Source organism: Pyrus communis, chromosome 10 (assembly GCF_041283825.1).
Source record: "Pyrus communis isolate YQ-2024b chromosome 10, ASM4128382v1, whole genome shotgun sequence".
NCBI classification, from domain to species: Eukaryota; Viridiplantae; Streptophyta; class Magnoliopsida; order Rosales; family Rosaceae; genus Pyrus; species Pyrus communis.
In genome coordinates, this window is record NC_142574.1 from 30,649,011 (window position 1) to 30,672,559 (window position 23,549).

Consider the following 23,549-nt stretch of genomic DNA (forward strand, 5'->3'; position numbering starts at 1 on the left):
ACGGGTCCGTTGATCCATGTCTCCATCACCATATTATATGGTGGAAGTTTCCTTGTTGATACATTTGTGGAAGTTTCACGGGAAGACTTGTTGATGGATGACCCATTGACCCATGACCCCGTCACCATTGAATTGCTCATTAAAATTTTGAAGGAAACAAAACAATGTTTGTTAGATAAAATTGAAATGAAAAGGCAATCCAACCAATTTTTGGCATGAAATAACCTTAGTTAAAAAGAATCTAACACTTTGATGGAGTCAAAAAATTTCTTTAACGGAGTAACCTTAATCTGGAGTTATATTTGAGGTAAAAAAATTCATCATAACCATAACTTCGTTGCCGTTTCTTTTTTCTCAGACTTCATTAAACCACAACTTGTAGTTATTACAATGACGGGGATATAAAATGGTTGTTTTCCTGACTCCACAACGCTCATATAACCGGGATTAGGCACGCCATGTTGGGCTTACTGCAGGTCTGTTTGCTTTGTATTATTTTTTACTTCCCTCTGTTACTCTATTCTTTTGTATCTTTCATTTTTCTTTTCCCACCATTTTTAAGCATGTCAGAGACCATACACTTGTATACGAAGAATAATAGCTTACTGAAAACGTCTTGCTTTCGTTGTAATTAACATTTGTTCTTTTTGTTTTCCCCATAATTTTTCTTTGGCTTAAATGTCAAAATGGTCACTGTGTTTTACTTCATTAGCTAAGTTAATAATGTGTTTTCAATTTGGCCAAATTGGTCATGTGTTTATATCTGTTAGCTAATTCAACACATTCCATTAAAGGACCTGTAAAATTGACATGTGTTAAGCACGTGAGAGGACAAAACATAATTTTATGCACACCCACTAAGCAAATACGGTGCCTATCTTTAGAAATTAATGTTTCGTTCGATTCACCTGAGTACTATGTGATTTAGGACATGTCAGTTTTAACAGATTGTCTTGAATTGACTACTAGATGTAAACTAACTGTTTGTGGTCTCAAACTAACTGTAGGTGGCCATTTAATTTTTATTATTGTATTTTCTCTTTCGCACTTGGATTAAGATCAGTCTCCACTTTGCATCATTAACATTAATTCCGAAACGCTTGGGTTTATAAGCAGGACTTCTTAAATTGTACAAGAACTTAAATTCAGTGACTTTATGTGGACCTTGATTCAACCAAATTGGCTAGTGTTGTGTGCTTCAATGCTTTGCACCCAATTTTGAATCATTTTTTCGTAATTCAGATAAATTTAGTGTAATTATCCTCATTGTTGGACGAATTGGAGCCCCCAATATTGATCCAAAACATGATTGATGAAGGATGTATTAACCTTGTACAATGACTAGTTTTATACCGCTGGGGATTTCCGCCTTGTGATGAACAAGCATTGAGAGATTACTACATCATTTGCAATCCATACACCAGGCAATCGGTTGCTCCAGCTCCCCGCCAGAATTCGACGTCTACTGCAATGACACCTTTCGTCGTCCAGGTTTTCCTTACAAAGGAACGTTGTACCGGGCAGGCGTATTGGTGGCATTATGGCGTTGGATCTGTTGGCGTACAACGGCAATAATCTAGTAGTGCTTGTTATGGTTGTGAAGTTTTTGAGAAATGTTTCATAGAAATTGATGAGGTTAAGCTGCCTGTACACCTTGACAAGTTTGTATGTGAGAGTCGAGGCATGTTATGCCTCGTAGTGTTTTGCCATGGGGACGAAGATATTCATATCTGGGAGATGAATGTTGAGGATGGCTGCTGTTTCAGTATTAGACACAAGGTTAGCTTATTGCCAAGAATGGAACGAGAAACGTTACATGCCACAACAGAATTACAAAGTTTGCCTTCTGCATAAGATTCGTTGCCACTACATTACCGGCAGTTTCACATCACATGCATCTTTTTCCCAAGACAAATCTCAGTTCATCTCTGGCAATCTTCACGCAAAGCATTAGCGTTTCAAATGTGCCTTCCGAGGAAGGTGAGGATCAGCTGATTGACCTCGTCAGGCGACTGTTCTTGAACAAAATGCGTTCCTTTGGGAAGAAATACAATCTCTGAATTAGGGGCAAACTCTTTGACCTTTCCACTGTTTATGTAATCCTCTATCCCTGGAAATTTGTTCGAATAATCCTTGCCTCCCCTTATAAGAAGTGCCGGAGCTTTAACTACTGGATCTGATACAGCGAACTCGTCTCTAATTGCCCTATCAATGTGTAATCCTTAAATGTGGTTACAACTTGGTCGAATGCTAGGTGCGATCGTTCCACATTAGTTAGTTTCCATCAACAGTTAGGAGTATATGACAGCATAAACCACTTTCATCAACTGCATTACCTGTATGGAACTTGTAGCGCAGTTCGGAAACCTGATTTCTCATACAAAGCTCCATATGCTGCAAGATCTTCCTCACTGAACCAAGGGGGAAGAGGCTTAGATGGATCCACGAGGTCCATAATCTCCTGGTCTTCTGCAGCTATTGGTATTTCGCTTCTGGAGAAAAGGATGTAAACATTACGAACAACTGTTTTCGCATCAAGGCGCCCAAAATCAGCCTCTGCCCGTCCAGGTTCCTGCAACAGAGGTAATAGTTAGTTGCAAAACTCGCAAGCAAATCATGCTTGCAAAAGTATAGAACATGTAATAAGGTAAATGCACACCTGCCATCTTGAAATGTAGAGACCTTCTTGGAGAGATTTATCGATTCTACGAGGGCCTCTTTCTTACTATAATAACCTGCTTTAGTAGATCTAGAATAAGCAGGTGCCTAAGCCAGCTAACAGCTAACGGGGCCACGAAGCGCCCAAGGAATTGCGACTGCCTGGTGGCATGATTGGCGCTCCCATTGTTACAACGCCGAAGACCCTCTCCGCGTGCAGAAGGGAAAATAATGTCGCCACCCGAACTCCAAAATCTTTTGCAATTAGGAAAACCTATGCAGATTTGAATACAATTTTTAGAGCCTTAAATCGTGAATATAATTACCAATTAGCTCTTATGTGTAGTGATACTTTGAATTCTACTTCGATTACAACAACAACAAAGCCTTATTCCACTAGTTATTCGCTGCGATTTTGGAGATGCCACTGAATCACATCCCAAACTAATTATTCGCCGACATGCATAACAATGACATCTCATCATATATAAGTTTCTCTCAACTTCTACCAAAACAAAAGGGAGAAAGACTTGTGTAATTAAAAAAAATTAATCGGAATTAATAATTAAGGAGAAGAATCCGGAGACAAGGATTCTTTCTAACAAGTACCTTGGGAATAGCAAGGGAATCAAGAATTCCAAGGATGTCACTGGCGAGGTCACGGTACGAGGTCTTCTCGGATTGGGGAGGCGGGTCGGATAGTCCGTATCCGCGGTAGTCGGGAGCGATGGCCCGGAAGCCGGCGTTGGCTACCGCAATCATGTGGTGCCGCCACGAGTACCAAATTTCCGGGAAACCGTGCAGGAACACGACCACATTGGAGCCTATGATAAACAAAAAAAAAAAGACGGGATCGATTATATTAAGAATAATAAATGGTGTGCGGACGAGGAAGTGGGGAGGAAGACAATCTGACCTGTTCCGATGTCGGCGACGTGGAGCTTCAGGCCTTGTACGGTTACGTACTTGTGCTGGATTTGCTCCATTTCAGGTCGTTTATCAGGCTAGACAATGTGTACGAACAAGAGAGAGAGAGTTCAGTTTTATTTCCGACGAGACAATGTTTGGACTTGCAAATTAATGAAATTTCCTGTCTTAATGACACGTAGATAATGTTTGGACTTGCAAATATTAATACCAAAACGCCATGTCGTTCAATGCAGTTTCTGTAAAACTATAGATCGCTGCCTTTCTCACACAGGACATACTCTGATCTCGCGGCAGACCGAGTTTGACTCAGCGTGTTTATTGTCTTTTCCTAAAAAAGGCAGGATCTTTTCAGATTTTGCCCTTGAATCCCTCAACTCTATTGCTTGTATCTGGCACTGTTGGATTATCTTTGACTAGTATAATAAGAATGACAGAGTCGCCGCCCTTCAAATTGAAGACGACGTTTGATATCTGTGTCATCCAAAGGTAATCGTGCTAACTTTGTGATTTGGATGTATTTTGTCTCCTGTTTGATTGGATTTATTGGGTTCGAGAATGAACAAAAAGAATAAGGAATGTTTCAGTATGTGACGGCTACATAGTTATGCAAATGCATCAACCATTACTTGATTTATATATGAGAGGGATTGCCAACTTACATTCTTATCTCTAATTGAGCATGATTTAATGATTACGTTTTATGAGATATTATGCTTACTGCGAATATTTTGGAATATCATATTTTATCAAACTGATGTTCTTTGTAGTATATATGATGGATGACTATATGCTATTTAGAACATGTTTTTACACACTTCTTTATTATATAGATGATGGATGACTTTATACTATGAAGATGTTTCGAGATATATGTACCTATGTTTGGAAAGACTATGTTTAACGGTTTTGTGCCTATCTAATGGTCGTTGTTCTGCCAACGGGCGAGGGATATGGTAGTTGGTTGCGGGCCGAGCGAAATAATCTCTGGCTTCGGGCCGAGAAACATGGAGCTGGCATTGGGCCGGGATATATTATTATTGGATACCACTATTTAGCCCACTATATTATAGATATATTTTATGAAAGGTTTTATGGCATGCTAGGGTTTCGGAAACCTATTACATATTATGCTATTGATGTTTTCATAAAACTTTGAGGGTTAATATGTTGATAACTGTTTCAGTATTATATATATATATATATCAACTTGGTCCACTCATGTTTGTTTTGCGCCCCCCTTAGGACTTAGAATTGAGGCGTACAATCCTGACGTTAAGGCACTTCCGTTTCAGCATTTTCGAGTCCTCTCGGTGTAGGACCCATTCTCTTATTCATTAAATTTTATATTATTTTCTTTTTAGTGTTCTAGATTAGTTGTATGCTTTGAACATGTTCCTCATTTGCATAATCATTGTATTTTAATTCATAACTTTTATTCATATTCGTTGTTCTCATGCATTCTAATATGGCTTCGTCACCTTCGGGTGTCGGCCAGCACGTGCCTACCCTGGTGTTCGGGAAATATCAGAGTCGGATGTGTCATAAACAATATAGACTCCTGATATCGTTAGGAATTTCCTTTAAATTGCAGCCACCAAGACGTAATTTTATTAATGCGTGCATGCCCATTAACGAATGAGGTAACTTCAAAGACCTACTGTAAATATAGAAACTGAATATTCCTCTTTCATTCAATACAATGAATAATTACAACAATGTTTATTATATATACTTGTGAGCTTTCTTGCAGATTACACTAATGCCCTTAACCAAACTAACAATATACAAAACTCTCTAACAAACTATAACTAACTCTTAACAACAATTTTGATAACTAAACTTTAGCTTCTTTAGGAAATACCTTAACTGGAAACTCTAATCACATCATGAAGAAGAATCGAAGTGAATTACCTGAAGAAGACATTGTCAATGTTTCACGAAACTCTTCTACTCACGTGAGACCTTATATTCTTATGGTGGTAGAACCCTTTATCGTAGAATGGTATCTCTTAGTGAGCAGGGAGTTCCTCCATATGTAGTGCCAATGGCAGCCAACTTCCATCCATTATGGAAAGGTGGTTTATGTCCCGTTGCACTAAATCCCGATAAACATGAAGTAGTGGAGTTGTGCTATTGTGGGGGAGGTGGTTATATCCAGTATTCAGAATGTGTTACCACAATAATAGGACATTAGCTTATTCACGTATTCAAACTCTTATAAAATTGTATTATCAACATATATATTTAAAACTTCTCCATTATCACAACTAGTTAAGTCCAAATAGGTTTTTTACAAGACCACCTCAAGTTACACAAAGAGAAGTACTCGAGCTTCTCCAGTTGTAAGGTGGAAGATGGTACTTTTGTTATAGCCGTCTCATCTGCAAGAAGTGTTCTCAAGGATGCCATTTCTCCCAAGTCCTCAGACAAGATTTGGAATCTTGAACATCCTATAAGAACAAGAATTTCAGTAGTTTTCAACTTATAGAAACTTCTCGGGAGATCGTTAAGCATTTTGCAGCCTTCTAAATTTACCAAAGCAAGACTCTTCAGATCTCCAATCGATTCGTGAACATTACACAATCTCTTACAATCATTGAGTATCAATTTAACAGGCTGGGAACCTGGGAGTTGCTGCTCAAGTCTTTTCTGCTTTTCTCCTTTTGGAACTCCATTCTTGTTCGCCTGTGTTACTGAGTTAAACGTCAATCTTTTGGAAGGTCTATGAATTGTGTCGTCATCATAATCATCATCATCATAATCACCATAACCATCATCATCAGAATCAGAATCATCATCGTCATATATAATCACCATAATAATAATCATCATCAGAAGCAGAATCATCATCATCATAATTGAAAGATAATTTGTAGATGGCCTCATCATAAGGGATTGAACCCTTAAGAAAAAACAAAGATTCGAAGCTAATAAGTTTGTCAGATACTAGACGTACCCCTGTTTTTGTCACCCTGATGAGCTCAGTCTCACTGTGTTGTACTTGGATTTGTACAATAACATGGACATAGTCGCCGCCCTCCAAATTGAAGATGACGTTTGGTACATGTCCCATTCTCCTATGCTTCCTTTGAACAGGGTAGAGCCTAAAACTTGAAGAGCTAATGGCAGTCCTCCACAGTAATCGACAACTTCTCTTGCGAGGTTCAGATATTTTCTAGGACAACAACTACTTCTGATAGCATGCCAACTAAAAAGCTCAAGAGCTTCTTCTCGTTCCATTCCTTGTGACCGATATATCAAATCAACTGCAAATTCATTTAACACATGTTCATTTCTTGTTGTTATGATAATTCTGCTCCCCAGACCAAAAGAATGGCGATTTACAACTAATTCGTCTAGTTGCTTCACATCATCTACATCATCCAAGATGACAAGTACTCTTAAGCATCGAAATCTTTTCCCTACCAAGGCGGTCCCTTTGGCAATACTGCTTACTTTTGTCTTAGTTTGCAAGATATCATAAAGAAGTTGGTTTTGCAAGTTAACTAGGTTCTTTCCCCTCATGTTTTCAAGGAAACTCTTACCTTCAAACTTGTCACAAAATTGGTTATAAATGGCTTTAGCAATTGTTGTTTTACCTATTCCACCCATACCTGAAATTCCAATCATGCGAACATCATCCGAATCTCCGACACCTAAATAATTACTAGTATCTTTAACTCGAGATTCTATTCCTACTTGGTATTTCACTACATTTAAGTATGTGTTGTTCAGCTTCGTACTGACTTCATTAGTAATCATCCCGATAAACTTTGCTTCATTCCTGGCATTAGTCAAGTTGAGAAGGAAAATTAAGATTGTTATACAACTACAAGACTAAATAATAAAACTAAAGCATATTATTAATCACGAGTACCATGGATTTTCAAGGAAAAATATATGTTAACTAATTTAAGCTGCGCTCACGAAGTTTGGCTGAATCAAATCTTTCATTGCCCTTAATTTTGTTGAACTTCTCAAACATTCATAATTAAAGAGGCCTAATATTGAAAAACAGTACATAATAGTACATGATGGTGAATAAATTATGTAAAATAAAATGAAAGAGAAATTAGTAAGTACCTGTCCAAAGTGTTATTGAGAACCCAGCCAGACAAATTCGAAGCTTCAGTAAGAGCAGTCATCCACCTTCCTGCCTTCTTTTCATCTGTATGTTTCAGAAACGATTGTGCAAAACTACCAGTCTGTTTCCTGACATGCAAAGGATCAACGTCATATAATATCGGCAAAACTAATTGCCCCAGCGTTGTTTTACACTCCATGATCTTAACCAGCTCTTCGAGGCACCAGCTGGAGTCCGCGTACCGTCTTGAGAAGACAATGATAGAGATCCTAGAACCCTGAATTACCCGCACAAGTTCGGTAGTTATATCTTCTCCTCTTCTTAGTTCTTCGTCGTCAATAAAGGCGTTGATTCCAGCCTTTGTTAATGCTTCATGGAGGTGGCCCGTGAAGTTTTTACGTGTGTCTTCACCTCTGAAGCTTATGAACACTTCGTAGAGTGAACCTTTCAAGAAGGAGAAAGATGAGGAGGAGGACAAGGAGGCGGAGGATGATGAAGATGAGGCTTCATCGGGGACTGAGATGTTCATTTGGCGAAAGACAAGGCCGATGGAGAAGAGGATGAAAACGAGGACAGCAAAGTGGTAGGACTCTAAGCAACCACATACCAGCACCATAATTGACAGCGCCACTAATTTCCGCCAGTTATCCATTTCTTTGATTTTCTTTAGGATAATTGAAATGGATATATAACACACAGCTAGCTCGTCCGAAGGTTGTTTGGTGAATGGCGATTTTAACAATAAAGTTCGATTTTAACAATATGGATTTTAACATTTACAAATAGACATTTGTGGAAATTTCCTTCTACATTTGATCTCACGGCAAGACTTGTTGATGGATGACCCGTTGACCCATGCTCTTTATTAATTTTTAAAAAGAATTATAGAAAAAAAAACTAAATATAAAAAAAAGCAAAAATACCCAACTGATAATGTTTTATAAATTTAGTATTTTGTATGATGATTTTGGAAGGATTGAAGGCACCAAGGATGATGATGTTTGCACAGAAATATAGAAGGGAATATCGGTTAAAAGAGCTGTTGTGAGATGCTCTTAGACAGATATATAGGTGTGTGTGTAAATTAAGAAGAAAGAAAAAGGGAAAAATTAACTAATATTGTAGCTAACAGAATAGACATGATCACCTGGTACCGTATACCCGATTGTTGCAAGGGTCTTGGTTCGTGCTGTAGATGCCCCTACGCCCAAGATTTTGGAAATGCCAAAATCAGATACATGCGCAACCATATCTTCATCAAGAAGAACATTGCTTGGCCTTATGTCAAAATGAATGATCGGCATTGAATAACCATGATGCAGATACTCCAATGCTAATGCAACATCCACAGTTACGTTGAGTCTTTGCAGCATGTCCAAAAAAACAGTTGTGAGAGTGCAACCATTTCTCGAGGCTTCCGTTAGGCATGTATTCGAGTATCAAAGCTTTGAAATCAAAACTGGAACAACTTGCGCTGATTTTGATGAGATTTCTGTGGCAGACATTTCGCAGTGTTTTACATTCAGTATCAAAAGTCTTGGAAGCTGCTTCTGGTCTGTGTCCCTGTTGAATACCTTCATAGCCACGTTATCATTGAAAAGTATTGCTTTGTACACATAACTGAAGCCTCATCCGCCTAGCAAGTTGCTCTCATCGAAAAAATTCCTGGCAAGCAGAAGTTTGTGGTAGGAAAACTGATGATGCATCATCTGGATTTAATACTTTGCTTTGCCTTCCTATGATATTTTTTTCCTTGCAAGTACACAAACTAGTAGCAGCATTATTGACACAGTTGTTGGCAGTAGTACAATCTTCAATACACACAACTGACCTCTCCTTGCTTTCGCAGGTTTTCTAGTGCAGGCTGGGACATTCAATCTAGCAGTGCCATATAGTGCTTTGTTAATCATAAAAGATTCAGCCGCAAAGTTGGACCCCTTTTTGGAATTTCTCCTTCCATACTCTCAGGTTCGTTCATCAGCAAGATCTGCTCACAGGGCAGCTGCCAAGGATGATGCATTGAATGAGTTACGAGCAAAACGTTTGAAGAAGCAATACCCTGAGGCTCACCACAAGTTGAAAGATGCTTCTGGAGGAGGAAGTTCAAGCTATCGAAATTTCTCACACCTGAATACAGTGGGTCGGAGTAGCTCTAGTCAGAGTGACAGTGATAGTAGGTCTCGCAGTGAAGATGAAGGATCATCAGGGGATGACGCAATGATTGACAGTGACAATGAAAGGTCAGAGGGACTAACTTTTGATGATATAATGGAGATTACCATTCGAAGGTCAAACTTGCAAAGTGGTTTATGAATCCGTTCTTTGAAGAGTTAATTGTGTGTTGCTTTGTGAGGGTTGGATTTGGGAGGTCAAAATCTGGGCCTATCTACAGACTCTGCATGGTCTGGAATGTTGATGCTTCAGATCCTGATTGACAGTACGAACTAGAGAACAAAACCACACATAAGTATCTAAATGTTGTTTGGGGCAATGAGAACTCTGCTGCAGGTGGCAGATGGCAATGATTTCCGACTGCGCGCTACTGGAGGAGGAGTTTAAACATAATAACCATAGAGTCATGTTGACATATGGCAGTGTGTCATTGGTTAGTTACTTGGTTTGAGTTAGTTAGAATGGAGTTGTTAGAAAAGGTAATAGAGTCATTGTGTAATGTGATATTGGCTAGTATAAATAGCTGATATAGATGTTATGTGTGTGCATTCAGAAAACTCTATTTCTTTACTATGTGAAATACAAAACCTCTCGACTTCTCTTCTTTCTTCACTTCTGTTCACATATCTCTGTTCAATATAATTAGGGCATCATACATTCATTAGTTATTATGTAATATTTGTTGATGAATATACGAGATTTGTTTGGATATTCCCGATGAGCAATAAATTTGATGTGTTTACAATCTTTGTTCGGTTTTATCAGTTTGTCCTGACTCAGTTTGGCATTCCAATTAAGTCCTTGCAAACAGATGGGGGAGGTGAATATACAAGCAAGAGGTTTTCTTCCTTTCTTGCTGCCAAAGGAATTCTGCAACTAATTTCCTGTCCTTATACTCCTCAACAGAATGGAGTTGCTGAAAGGAAACATAGGCATATTTTGGACATTGCAATTACTCTTCTTAGTGCTTCTGGCTTACCTTCTGTGTTCTGGTATTTTGCTTGTGCTCATTCAGTTAGGCTAATTAATAACATGCCTTGCAAAAGCTTGTGTTTTAGCTCTCCGTACTTGTCTTTATATAAGAAGCTACCAGATATCCAATTCCTTAAGATCTTTGGTTCTGCTGTATTTCCATGTCTCAGACCATACAATAGTAACAAATTACAACCAAGATTAGTGATGTGTGCATTTTTGGGTTATTACCAAGGATACAAAGGAGTGATTTGTTATAACTTGCAAACCAAGAAGTTGGTTATTTCCAGGCATGTCTATTTTGATGAATCTCTATTTCCTGCTAGAATGGTTTCACATACAAGCCCTGCAAGAATGTATAGTCATGAGGACCAGGAACAATCAAGGCATGTACATGTGTTTGTCACTATACCAGTGTCTTATTCACAGCGCAATACAACTTCTGCAGGTTCTCAATAGTCTTTATCTCAGTCATGTGTCGAATTATTTTCTCCAAATACTACCCCATCCGAAGAACATGTATCACCAGAGTCAGAAGTTCAGGGGTCTGAGACATCTCTTGTTCACTCATCTTCACCAGTTACTACTCCATTGCTACCTGTCATTGCACCTGTTCACCTACAGGAAGTTATTCCCTCTCCCTCACCTCCACATACTACTAATTTAGTCCCCACACCTATCAATAGGGAGTGTATCCAAACCAGGTTAAGAACTGGTGCTATTTCCAGGAAAAGCTTTGTGGGTTGTCTTGCTTCTCTACCTCAGTTGTGTTCTTTACAACTTGATGATTTATCTTCTGATGGTTCATCTACCACCTTGAGTGTGCCTGTCTCTGGGGGTTTTTCCTTTCTTGCTGACATTTCAACCTGTGAAGAACCTAGGACATTTAAAGCTGCTTCTTTGTCATCAGAATGGCAAACTGCCATGCAGGAGGAGTTCAATGCATTGAAATCTCAAGGCACTTGGATACTTGTTCCACCACCTTCCCATAGGTCTGTTATTGGCAGTAAATGGGTGTATAAGGTTAAGAAAAATCCAAATGGTAGCATCTCTCGGTTCAAAGCTCGTTTGGTAGCACAAAGGTATACTCAGGAGCAAGGCTTGGAATACTCAGAGACATTCAGTCCAGTGGTTCGACATACCACTGTGAGACTTATCCTGGCTTTAGCTACTCAGTTCAGTTGGTCATTAAGACAACTCGATATCAAAAATGCTTTCCTTCATGGCGACTTGGAAGAGGATGTCTATATGAAACAACCACAAGGGTTTGTGGATGCTACCTGTCCTAGATATGTTTGCAAATTGGTCAAATCCCTTTATGGGTTAAAACAGGCCCTTCGAGCTTGGAACTCGAAGTTCACGAACTATCTTTCAGCTGTTGGGTTTCAATCCTCTTCTTCTGATTCTAGTCTTTTTGTCAAGATTGATGGTAGTGATATAATTCTGCTCTTATTGTATGTTGATGACATCATTCTCACTGGTTCAGATTCTACTAAAATTCAATCTGTCATTGATGATCTTGCTGGTGTATTTGAACTCAAGGATATGGGGAGGTTAACATACTTTTTGGGATTGCATATCCAATATAGAGATGATGGTTCACTGTTTATCTCCCAAGCTAAATATGCCAAGGATGTGTTACAAAAGGCAGGAATGGATACCTGCAAATCTACATCTACGCCATGTAAGCCTCATACTCAAATTCTTGCTGGTGAAGGAACATTGGTGTCTGATCCTAGTCATTATAGGAGCATCGTTGGGGCTCTACAATACCTTACTTTTACTCGCCCTGATATAGCCCACTCAGTGAACATGGTCTGCCAATTCATGGCACAACCAACTGATGTCCACATGGTTTTGGTCAAAATGATCTTGAGATATATTCAGGGGACAATTGGTTATGGCTTACACTATACCAAAAGCAAGGACTTCAATATTGCTGCCTATTCTGACTCAGATTAGGCAGCAGATATCAACACCAGAAGATCAATCACAGGTTTTGTTGTCTATTTGGGGAACAATCCAGTTTCTTGGCAGTCTAAAAAACAGTCCACAGTCTCTTGAAGCTCCACGAAGGCAGAGTATAAGGCATTAGCTCACTGTGCAGCTGATGTTTTTTGGATTCGCTCTGTGTTTAAGGATCTTCATCAATCCATATCAGTTCCACCATTCATATACTGTGATAACATTTCTGCCCTGGCTTTAAGTTCAAATCCTGTTTTTCACTCCAAGATCAAGCATCTTGACACGGACTATCACTTTGTGCGTGAAAAGGTTCAACGAGGAGATCTTATGGTTCACTATATTCCCACAGATGATCAGGTGGCCGATGTCTTTACAAAGGGTTTACATAATCCCATTTTTCATAAACATTGCAGGTCTCTTGGATTGGGCATTGGTTCTGCAGCAAACTTAGCTTCCGTAACTCAGCTCAGTTTGTGGGGGGAGTAATAACCATAGAGTCATGTTGACATATGGCAGTGTGTCATTGGTTAGTTACTTGGTTTGAGTTAGTTAGAATGGAGTTGTTAGAAAGGGTAATAGAGTCATTGGGTAATGTGATATTAGCTAGTATAAATAGCTGATATAGATGTTATGTGTGTGCATTCAGAAAACTCTATTTCTTTACTCTGTGAAATACAAAACCTCTCGACTTCTCTTCTTTCTTCACTTCTGTTCACATATCTCTGTTCAATATAATTAGGGCATCATACATTCATTAGTTAATAAAACAGTGGGTTAGAAAGGTGGAGAGAAGTGGTGGCCAGTTACCAAGCAAAGAGGATGTGTTGGAAAATGATGATGCCATAAAAAAAAAAAGAACTCATTTGTCAACTCAGCCGTAACCGTGAAGCAGATGATACAGGAGAAAAAGTCTGTTTCGTCAAGGCCATTAAACATTGCGCTTGAGAAGAACCGGTTGAGGAGGGAGTTAGAAGTTGCAAAAAGTAAGCAAGATGATGCAGAGGTGGAGAGGATTCAGGCAAGATTGCAGCAATTAGCAAGCCGACAATCATAGGGGAAAGATAACATGGCTATTAGGCTTGCTGAGATGAACAGAAAAAACAGGGTTGCAAAAAGAATTAAAACCTAAGAATATAGGTTTGAAAGCAGGGGGAGGTCAATTATGATCATTTTTCAAGAAGATGGACTAGGTCAAGGAACTATTGTGTCAAAGACCGGTGAATAAAAATGAGAGGCAGACGCAATTGCCGAGGCTGATGAAGCCTTGGCAGATATAGAAAGTAACGGAACAGCAGTGGTGGGAGCAGTATGGGCATGTATGACAGCTACTGCGGCAGCTCTGGAAGCTGCAGCTGGTGCGGGGAAGCTGATTGATAAGAGTGCTACTCTTGATTTTGGAATAGAGTCAAATCTAAGGCACAATTTTGAGCTGCCAATGTCAATGGCCGCTCTTCAAAAGTTTGGCGTGCCACAAGGAGCTCAGGAAGGGTTCCTGGCAAGAAAACAGCGAATAGAAGCAACAGTTGGGTGTCGAGTCCCAAAGAATGACGGGCAGAGGCATACACTGACACTTACAGTTAGCGACTACAAGAGAATAAGAGGGCTTCTCTGAAAAGCGCTAGAGCCGAATAACAGCCACAGAGGCAATGACAGAGTCAGCATGAGGTCATTGGTTGTCTTTGATCCCAACAACTTCAAAATCCCCTATGTATATTTGCTTGTATATTGTATTTGACTCCTATAAACAGTTAAGACAAACTAAATTACAACTTCCTCCTCCTACTTCCATTTTCTTCTATTATATTTGCCATCATATTCTCTCTTGTATGAATACTTTAGTTGAAAAAGTCTCGGTAGTCGTCAACATTACTTCACAATATTCTACATTCATCCTCGACAAACCTCTACAAATAACAATAGATGTTGACATATGTTGACATAACTTTAGGCATATGTTAATAAGGATTGGAAAATGCCTACTAGGTACTAGACGAAATGGCCCTATAAAGCTTTTTTGATTGATATTATGACCCCATTGTGTAAAAATCCTGGTTACGCCACTCCACAGAGGCGATATAGACATTATCTTCACCAACAAACTGAAAAGGTGGTGTTGGTCTTCAAAAGTAAAAGCTTTAGGGCTTGTTTAGATGTGCTTTTCAAATGGCTGAAAGCGCTTTTAGAGAAAATATTTTTGGATTCCAAAACACTTTATGTGTTTTTTGCAAGAAGCACCAGTTATGTGTTTTTTCCAGGAAGCACTTTAAGTACTTTTCCAGGAAGCACTTTAAGTACTTTTCCAGGATTTACTTGCATTTTTACTAAGGATTGGTTTCGAAAACATTTTCATCAAAAGCACTTTCAGTTATTTTAAAAGCATATCCAAACGAGTCCTTATATTACTTGGAAGTTAAAGCTATAATTACAATTGCTTCGAGCTGTAAGTGTTATGGCATATTGAGGTCTTTATAACGAGCATTGATTCCTAATTTTGAATAAAACATGGCGTGTTTTATTTGTTTAAAGAGAAATCACAAAATGCAGCTTGTGGGACTTGATATATAGAACCTTAATAAGATCACTGTTGTTTCAATAATAAGTCATAAGTTTATACAATTTCTTTTCGTCATTTTCTGGATGGATGAATTCGGTGTGTTTTCTCGAGCGCTGCCGTACAAAATTGAAACTCAGTGTTGTTTTTGTTGATACAAGCGATATTTGAGGCGGCACAGGATCTTGGGTGAAACAATAAATGCTCGTTCATTGTTGGCATGTCTCAAGTACAAAAAGTATAAATTAAAAACAAAATGTTAAACGACCACTCACAGTCCCTAAATAACAACAATGAGAGACTTAAGAAGACATATCTCAAACGTTAAACGACCACTCCCAGTCCCCAAATGCTCGCTCATTGAAGACATATCTCAAGTATTTCTTTTTTAAATTGCTTTTCCAAAACTTAAAAATGCATTGATGATAGAAATTAACCACCACCGCAACAGTTGAAAATAAAAAGGTATTAACCACACTGAGTGAATGCATTTTTAAAGAAATAATATAACCACACTAGGTGAAAGCTGATCCGTCTCTGTACACGTATCAAACCTCAATCTCTAATGGTCTATGATAAATGATCGTCAGCGTCGTCCTTGTCGTCATCATCATCATGATCGGCATGATCATCATCATCGTCATCGTCATGATCGGCATGATCGTCGTCATTGTCATGATCGGCATGATCAAGATCATCATCATACAATTTGTTGATGGCCTCATCATAAGAGATGGAACCGTAATGAATAGACGAAAAGCTGAAGTTAATACGTTTGTCAGATACTAGACGTACCCCTGTTTTCTCCACCCTGATGAACCCAGTCTCAATGTCTCGGGCTTGTACAATAACATGGACGGAGTCGCCGCCCTCCAATTTGAAGTCGTCGTTTGAGAAATGTCCCATCCAAAGGTATTCTTCCAAGCGAGCAGGCGGATAGAAATCGGATACATCGGCATGAATGCAAGTGCACTTGGTATGATTGATAACAGAAATGGAATATGTCAAAGGAGAGTTCAACTTATAAGGACGACAAGAGAAGCACACAGCCAACGCTTTTAACTTATAACCGATTTCATGAGGCACTTGAAAATAGACTCGGTCACCCTTCTTGTTGACAATATTGAACCAAGTCGGAATATGATTTGCTCGAAGATAAATATATCCAGTACCAGTCCATCCCTATAGCATGTTCAACAAGATTTACATAAGGTATATGACATTGAGAGAGAGAGAGAGAGAGAGAGAGAGAGAGAACCTGTAGTGTGCTATCCTTGAATAGGAATTCAGTGATTCTGTTGTGCGCTCGCATGCCAAGTGTCATACCCGTGTTTAACGCCCTGTCCAAGCCCTGAAACTCAATGAGATTGGAGGAACCATCTAGAGCCACAACTCTCGGCCATCCTGATAAATTTGCCATTCTTTCTAGTGCTGTGCAGTCATTCATACTCAAAAGACTCAAATTTGGTGGTAAATCATCAGTGATTTCAACCAGGTCTTCGCAACCATTCAGGCTTAGTCTTTGAAGCCTGGAGAGGCTACTGAAGCTTGGAAGGCTATGGAAACCATTGCGGTCCAGAAGTAATGATACCAAAGAAGATAGACTCCTGATATCGTTAGGAATTTCCTTTAAATTGCCGCCACTAAGATCTAATTCTCTTAATGCGTGCATGCCCATTAACGAAGGAGGTAACTTCAAAGACGACCTCATGTTACGCAGAGATAAGGACTGAAGCTTCCCCAGTCGTGCGATGGAAGATGGTACTTCTGTTATGGCCGTCTCATCTGCAACAAGAGTTGTCAAGGATGACATTTTTCCCAAGTCCTCAGACAAGTTTTTGAATTCTGAACAACCTTTAAGAACAAGAAATTTAGCAGATTCCAACTTATAAAAAGTATTGGGGAGACTCTTAAGCATTTTGCAGCCTTCCAAATTTACCAAAAATAGACTCTTCAGATCTCCAATCGATTCGTGAACATTACACAATCTCTTACAACCTTTGAGTATCAATTTCTCAAGATTTGGGAGTTTTGAAAAGTCCGGTGATCGTGTTAGGTCATGGGAATGGCTGAGATTTAGAATCTTCAACTTGTCAAGCAACTGTTAGACAAAACCAAATTAAAAATCAAAATCAAAAACCAAAAAGAAGATAAAGAGAGCATGATGTTTTGCACGGTACCAGAAGTAAAAAAAAAATATTAATTTGGTTGAGGTTACTTAGTACTTACCCCGGATTCCTCACAAAGAACTTGTCTGAGGCTACTATATCTTATGTCAATAGCAACTATATTTGGTTGACACATGTCTTTTGGTATGAACTTTAGAGGGAATCCACGCCAGCACAACCATTTTAATTTTTTGGAAAGACAATGATATTCTCCTGTGAGCTGAATGTACTTGAGTTGGAGCAATCTGAGTCTCTTCATATTTGTAAATGCCTCAGTGCTGAAACTAGTCTCTTCATCATGACTCGGCAAATTCAAAGACAGTCCTTCAATTTCTTCAGTTCCCTGCTAACCAAAAACAGGCTCTAATAATGAGAAGGTTTTGCATGCAAAAAAGTTCGATTGCTTACGTACACATATATGCTTCTCTTCTATTCCTTACGCATTTAACATAAAGTTCAATTGGTAAAGTACTTACAGAATTGTCTATCAATAAAGCTTTTACATCCTCAGGACACCACAACCTACTCCGTTTTTCAGGATACTTGGGATTTTCTGCACGCACGATTTCTCTGCCCATGTCCCGAAGCAAATCGTGCATCATTAGCTTGTTTTTTCGATTAACAGTTACAAGGCACCGTCCATGGAGGACCTCGATTCCTGCCGTTGCAGAAAAGCCACAACCATCCAAGATCTGCATGACATCATTCTTGTCCATCCCAATAAAGAAACAAGATATATCGCAGAATATCTCCCTCTCATAATCATCATTTAGCCCGTCGTAGCTTATTTTCAGCTGTTCATGAATTTTTCCAGCAGGAATTTTTTCCAGTTTATCCAATGTACTTTTCCACTCTCCTATGCTTCTTTTGAACAGGGTAGAACCTAAAACTTGAAGAGCCAATGGTAGTCCTCCACAGTAATCGATAACTTCTCTTGCGAGCTCAAGATAATCGCTAGGACAACACTCACTTCCGAAAGCATACCAACTTAGGAGCTCAAGAGCTTCTTCTCGTTCCATTCCTTTCGCCGGATATATCTTATCAACTGCAAATTCTTGTAGCATATGTTTGTTTCTTGTTGTAATGATAATTATGCTCCCCGGGCCAAAAGAGTGGCGATTTGCAGCTAATTCGCGTAGCTGCTTCACATCCTCTACATCATCAAATATGACAAGTACTTTTAAGCGTCGAAATCTTTCCCCTACCAAGGCAGTCCCTGCAGCAACACTGCTTACCTTTGTCTTGGTCGTTTGTAAGATATCTGAAAGAAGTTGTGTTTGCAATTTTTCTACTTCCTTTTCCCTCACTTTTTCAAGGAAACTTTTATGCTCAAACTTGTCATAAAATTTGTTATAAACAGCTTTGGCAATCGTTGTTTTTCCTATTCCACCCATGCCCGAAATTCCAATCACACGAACATCATTTGAGTCTCTGACGTCTAAATATTCACTGATATCTAGCATTCGAGAATCTATTCCAACTTGGTAGGGTGCTACATCTAAGTATGTGTTGTTCAGCTTCATAGTGACTTCACTAGTAATCATACTGATCAACTTTGCGTCATCCCACCTGCCATTAGTCGAGTTGAGAGCAAAACGAAGATTATTATACAACTATAAGACTAAATTGAACTAATACACAAAATTATTCATCCTGACTAGAGATTTTTATTTAAGACAATTTTCTTTGAGATGTTTTGTTTAAACTCAGAAAACATCAAGTAAAATTTAAGTTAAAATTAAAATAAGAAACACAAACAAACAAAACCCAGCATCCCCTTTCATCCGCAGCCATTCGCCGGCGGGGCTTCCCTGTTGTGATTAGTGTAGCCTTAACAGTTTAAGCTTTACTGTATGATTTTATTAAGAGAGGACTAAGAATTCACAGTTGTATGTATAAACATGATCCGAAGAAGGGAAAGGTTTTCCTTTATTTTATTTTATGTTGCAAAGATACGCACACGGATACGACGAAATGCATCACGCCGACACAAAAAATCTCAAAAGGTACGAACACAAACATAGTTAGGACATGACAATTAAAGTCTAATAAATTTAAAATAAATATTACATAAGTTTTTATATTTATGAAACCGCCCAAAATGTTAGGTGTTATAAGTTAATATGTGCTCCAAAATATCTTTAGATTAAAGGTTTTTTTTTTTTTTTTTTAAATTTATTTATTTTTTATACTTAAATCCTTGAAAAAGATTGAAATTTGATAAAAATATGGTGTCAAACTAGATATTGATAGAGTTACGTTAATGCCTGAATTCATAAAAGAAGGAATTAGTAGATACCCGTCGAAAGTGTTTCTGTGATCCCAGCCAAACAAATATGAAGCTTTAGTAAGAGCAGCTCTCCACCTTTCGACCTTCTTTTTATCTGTATGTTTCAGAAACGAATGTGCAAAACTACCAGTCTGTCTCCTGACATGCGAAGGGTCAACGTGATAGAATATCGGCAAAACTATTTGGCCCAGCGTGTGTCTACACGTCATGATATGATCTAGCTCTTCGAGACACGATCTGGAGTCCGCGTACCGGTTTGAGAAGACGATGAGAGAGATCTTAGAACCTTGGATTGCCCGCACTAGTTCATTGGTTATATCTTCTCCTCTTTTTAGTTCTACGTCGTCAATAAAGGCGTTGACTCCGGCATTTGTTAATGCTTTATAGAGGTGGCTTGTGAAGCTTTTACGTGTGTCTTCACCTCTGAAGCTTATGAACACATCATAGAGCGAACCTTTCGAGAAGGAGAAAGACAACGAGGAGGACAAGGAGGTGGAGGATGATGAAGATGAGGCTTTAGCAATCGTTGTTTTTCTTATTCCACCCGTGCCCGAAATTCCATTCACGCGAACATCATTTGAATCTCCTACACCTAAATATTTACTGATATCTAGCACTTGAGAATCTATTCCAACTTGGTAGGGCACTACGTTCAAGTATGTGTTGTTCAGCCTCAAAGTGATGTCACTAGTAATCTTACTGATAAGCACTGCTTCATTCCTGGCATTAGTCAAGTTGAGAAGCAAAATGAAGATTGTTATACAACTACAAGACTAAAATGAACTGATACACAAAATTATTTATCATGACTGGAGATTTTTAAATAAGACAATTTTCGTGAGATGTTTGGTTTAATCTTAGTAAACATCAATTAAATTTAAATTTAAATAAGAAACACAAACAAACAAAACCCAGCATCCGCAGCCATTCGCCGGCGACTTCCCTGCTGTGATTAATGTAGCCTTAACAGCTTAAGCTTTATTGTACGATTTTATTAAGAGAGGTCTAAGAATTCACAGTTGTATGTCGAAACGGGACACTACTACACGAAACATCTCAAAAGATAAGAACACGAACACAACTAGGACATGACAATTAAATTCTAATAAAATTTTAAGAAATATTACATAAGTTTTTATATTTACATAACTGCCCGAAATGTTAGGTGTTTTAAGTTTTTGATATTTACAAATATGCCCCAAAATATTTTAGATTAAAGGGTTTTTTAACTTTAATCCTTGAAAAATATTGAAATTTAATAAAAACTTGGTGTTATACTACATACTAATTATAGTCCATTGATAAGTCCTTAATTCAAATTAATTAATGTGTATTTTATTTAATGTTTCCCATTAAATATTTGATTTTATTAATGTACACACTTTAACTTTTTTACTTTTTTTTTTTTATCAAAATTTTTTTTTTTAATTTATTCATTTTATTTAACATTCTTTAAACTTGAAAGACTCAATTAGTGTACCTAAAATGTTAGTACCGAGTATGTACCGAAGTGTTCGTATCAAAATGTATGTATCAAATTGTATGCACCGAAATGTATTATATTAAATTAATACACCCAAATGTATTGAAATGTATGCACCAAAATGTTATGACTAAATTGTATTATACTAAATTAATGTATTAAATGTGTGTACCAAAATGTATGTACAGAAATGTTAGTACCAAAATGTATTATATTGAATTAATGTACTGACGTGTTTGTATCAAAATGTATGTACTGAAATGTGTGTACGGTGTACCCGAATGTATGCACTAAAATGTATTATATTGAATTTAATATACCTAAATGAAGACAATATATATCTCGATATATTGTATAATAAAAATTAGTTTATCTAAATATTTAAAATAAAATATATTGAATAAAATGAAAATGAAAATTATAATATAAGATAATTAATAGATCAAAATTTGGAAGAAAAAGAGAGATAACTAAAACTTCTAAATATAAATTATAATTAATAATGAGGTGATTAATGTCATGAGACTAAAATTAAATTTTGATATTATTTATGGTTTTAGTCAAAAAGTCATCTTTATTAAGGATTAGAACGAAGTTTCGTATAAATTGAATTGTCCCAAAATGTTTTTATATTTACAAAAAAGTCCCTACCGTGTCTTGACCGTATCTGAAACCGTGTAGTCGGCGTATTGTCCAACACTCGGACACTTTGGGGTTTCCCAGTGTTCGTGCAACATAGGTTTTATTGAATCTATAAACCGAAAGTAAATAAAGATACGTTAAAGCCTGAATTCATAAAAGAAGAAATTAGTAGATACCTGTTTTCGACATACCATCCAGCCAAATTTGCAGCATGAGAAAGAGCAGCTCTCCACCTCGCTACCTTCTTTTTATCTGTATGTTTCAGTAACGATTGCGCAACACGACCAGTCTGTTTCCTGACATCCGAAGGATCAACGTCATAGAATATCGGGTAAACCATTTGCCCCAGCGTTGTTCTACACTCAATGATATGAACCAGCTCATCGAGGCACCAGCTGGAGTCCGCGAACCCGCTTGAGAAGACGACGATAGACATCTTAGAACCTTGGATTGCCCGCACTAGTTCGTTAGTTATTTCTTCTCCTTTTTTTAGTTCTTCGTCGTCAAAAAAGACGTTGATTCCGGCATTTGTTAATGCTTTACGGAGGTGGCTTGTGAAGCTTTTACGTGTGTCTTTGCCTCTGAAGTTTATGAAAACATCGTAGAGCGAATCTTTCGAGAAGGAGAAAGACGACGAGGAGGACAAGGAGGTGGAGGATGATGAAGAGGAGGAGGCTTCATCGGGGACCGAGAAGGACGACGAGGAGGACAAGGAGGTGGAGGATGATGAAGAGGAGGCTTCATCGGGGACCGAGATGTTCATTTGGCGAAAGACAAGGCCGATAGAGAAGAGGAGGAAGACGAGGACAGCAAAGTGGTAGGACTCTAAGCAACCACATACCAGCACCATGATTGACAGCGTCACTAATTTCAGCCAGTTATCCATTTCTTTGATTTTTTTTTACCAGCTCAGCTGCTAGCCAACCCGCTCCAGCTACAAAACAGAGAGGATGAGCAGCTGCAGACCCACGCCAGCAAATTTGTGAATAGCTTCCTGCAGCAACCCACTTGTTCGAGTAAATATGTTTTTATTTAAATATTTTAATTGTTATGTTTTTTAACGTTGTGCCTTTTATTCTATTAAGAGAATTCTAAAAATTAACACGTGCAAAAAATGAGTGTAGCGAAATTGAGAATGCTTCGTGAAATGTGTGAGCACACGAGAAAGAATAAAATTAAGAACGGAATATCTGAGGTAAAGTAGAAGTAACCCTAATTGAAGATAAGATAAGAAAATGTCGGCTAAGGTGGTTTGGACATGTGAACTAAAAACCTACAAATGCTTTAGTTAAAAGATATGACTATGAGACGGAGGCGTAGAGTGAAATGGGTAGAGGAAAACTTAGGAAGCTTGGAAGCAGACCTTGAGAAAAGATATTGAGTAATTGGAGTTAACGGAAGACATGACGCAAATCAAGTCCAGTAATATTCCAAGATTCATACAGTTGACCTCACTTAGTGAAATAAGGCTTGGCTGTTGTTGTAAGTTTGGAGGGCTGTTCTTGCAAGAAATGCTTTTGACTCTGGAAACATGCAATTTGCTGTGAATTCATATTATCTGATGAATTCCACTTCCAAGTGAATTATCAAATAAAATGACGATTATGAATTTTATGTACCTCTGTTCGACAATT

The 23,549-nt window shown here is 38.2% G+C and overlaps 2 protein-coding genes, 1 long non-coding RNA gene and 2 pseudogenes across 3 annotated transcripts; 2 read left to right on the forward strand and 3 right to left on the reverse strand.

Moving 5' to 3' along the window:
- Nucleotides 1-1,293: 1,293 nt before the first annotated feature.
- LOC148693881 (epoxide hydrolase 3-like) lies at nt 1,294-3,734 on the reverse strand. The gene is made up of 6 exons (XM_088677795.1): nt 3,575-3,734; nt 3,268-3,482; nt 2,821-2,932; nt 2,660-2,715; nt 2,337-2,572; nt 1,294-2,205 (listed from the first exon to the last, which is right to left on the reverse strand). Exons 1-6 carry the CDS (start codon nt 3,642-3,644, stop codon nt 1,959-1,961), a joined length of 936 nt encoding a protein of 311 aa, XP_088533921.1. The 5' UTR covers nt 3,645-3,734; the 3' UTR covers nt 1,294-1,958.
- A 2,821-nt stretch (nt 3,735-6,555) lies between these two features.
- On the reverse strand, nt 6,556-8,345 carry LOC148693882 (disease resistance protein RPV1 pseudogene; annotated as a pseudogene).
- A 753-nt stretch (nt 8,346-9,098) lies between these two features.
- LOC137728560 (protein RTF1 homolog) lies at nt 9,099-14,480 on the forward strand (annotated as a pseudogene).
- A 1,221-nt stretch (nt 14,481-15,701) lies between these two features.
- On the reverse strand, nt 15,702-22,827 carry LOC137728561 (TMV resistance protein N-like). The gene is made up of 6 exons (XM_088677792.1): nt 22,092-22,827; nt 19,800-20,510; nt 17,977-19,069; nt 17,562-17,843; nt 16,591-17,433; nt 15,702-16,514 (listed from the first exon to the last, which is right to left on the reverse strand). Exons 1-6 carry the CDS (start codon nt 22,799-22,801, stop codon nt 15,903-15,905), a joined length of 4,251 nt encoding a protein of 1,416 aa, XP_088533918.1. The 5' UTR covers nt 22,802-22,827; the 3' UTR covers nt 15,702-15,902.
- On the forward strand, nt 22,610-22,976 carry LOC148693883 (uncharacterized). The gene is made up of 2 exons (XR_015952305.1): nt 22,610-22,732; nt 22,824-22,976. It is a non-coding gene; the product is annotated as an uncharacterized LOC148693883 (long non-coding RNA).
- The last annotated feature ends 573 nt before the right edge of the window (nt 22,977-23,549 follow it).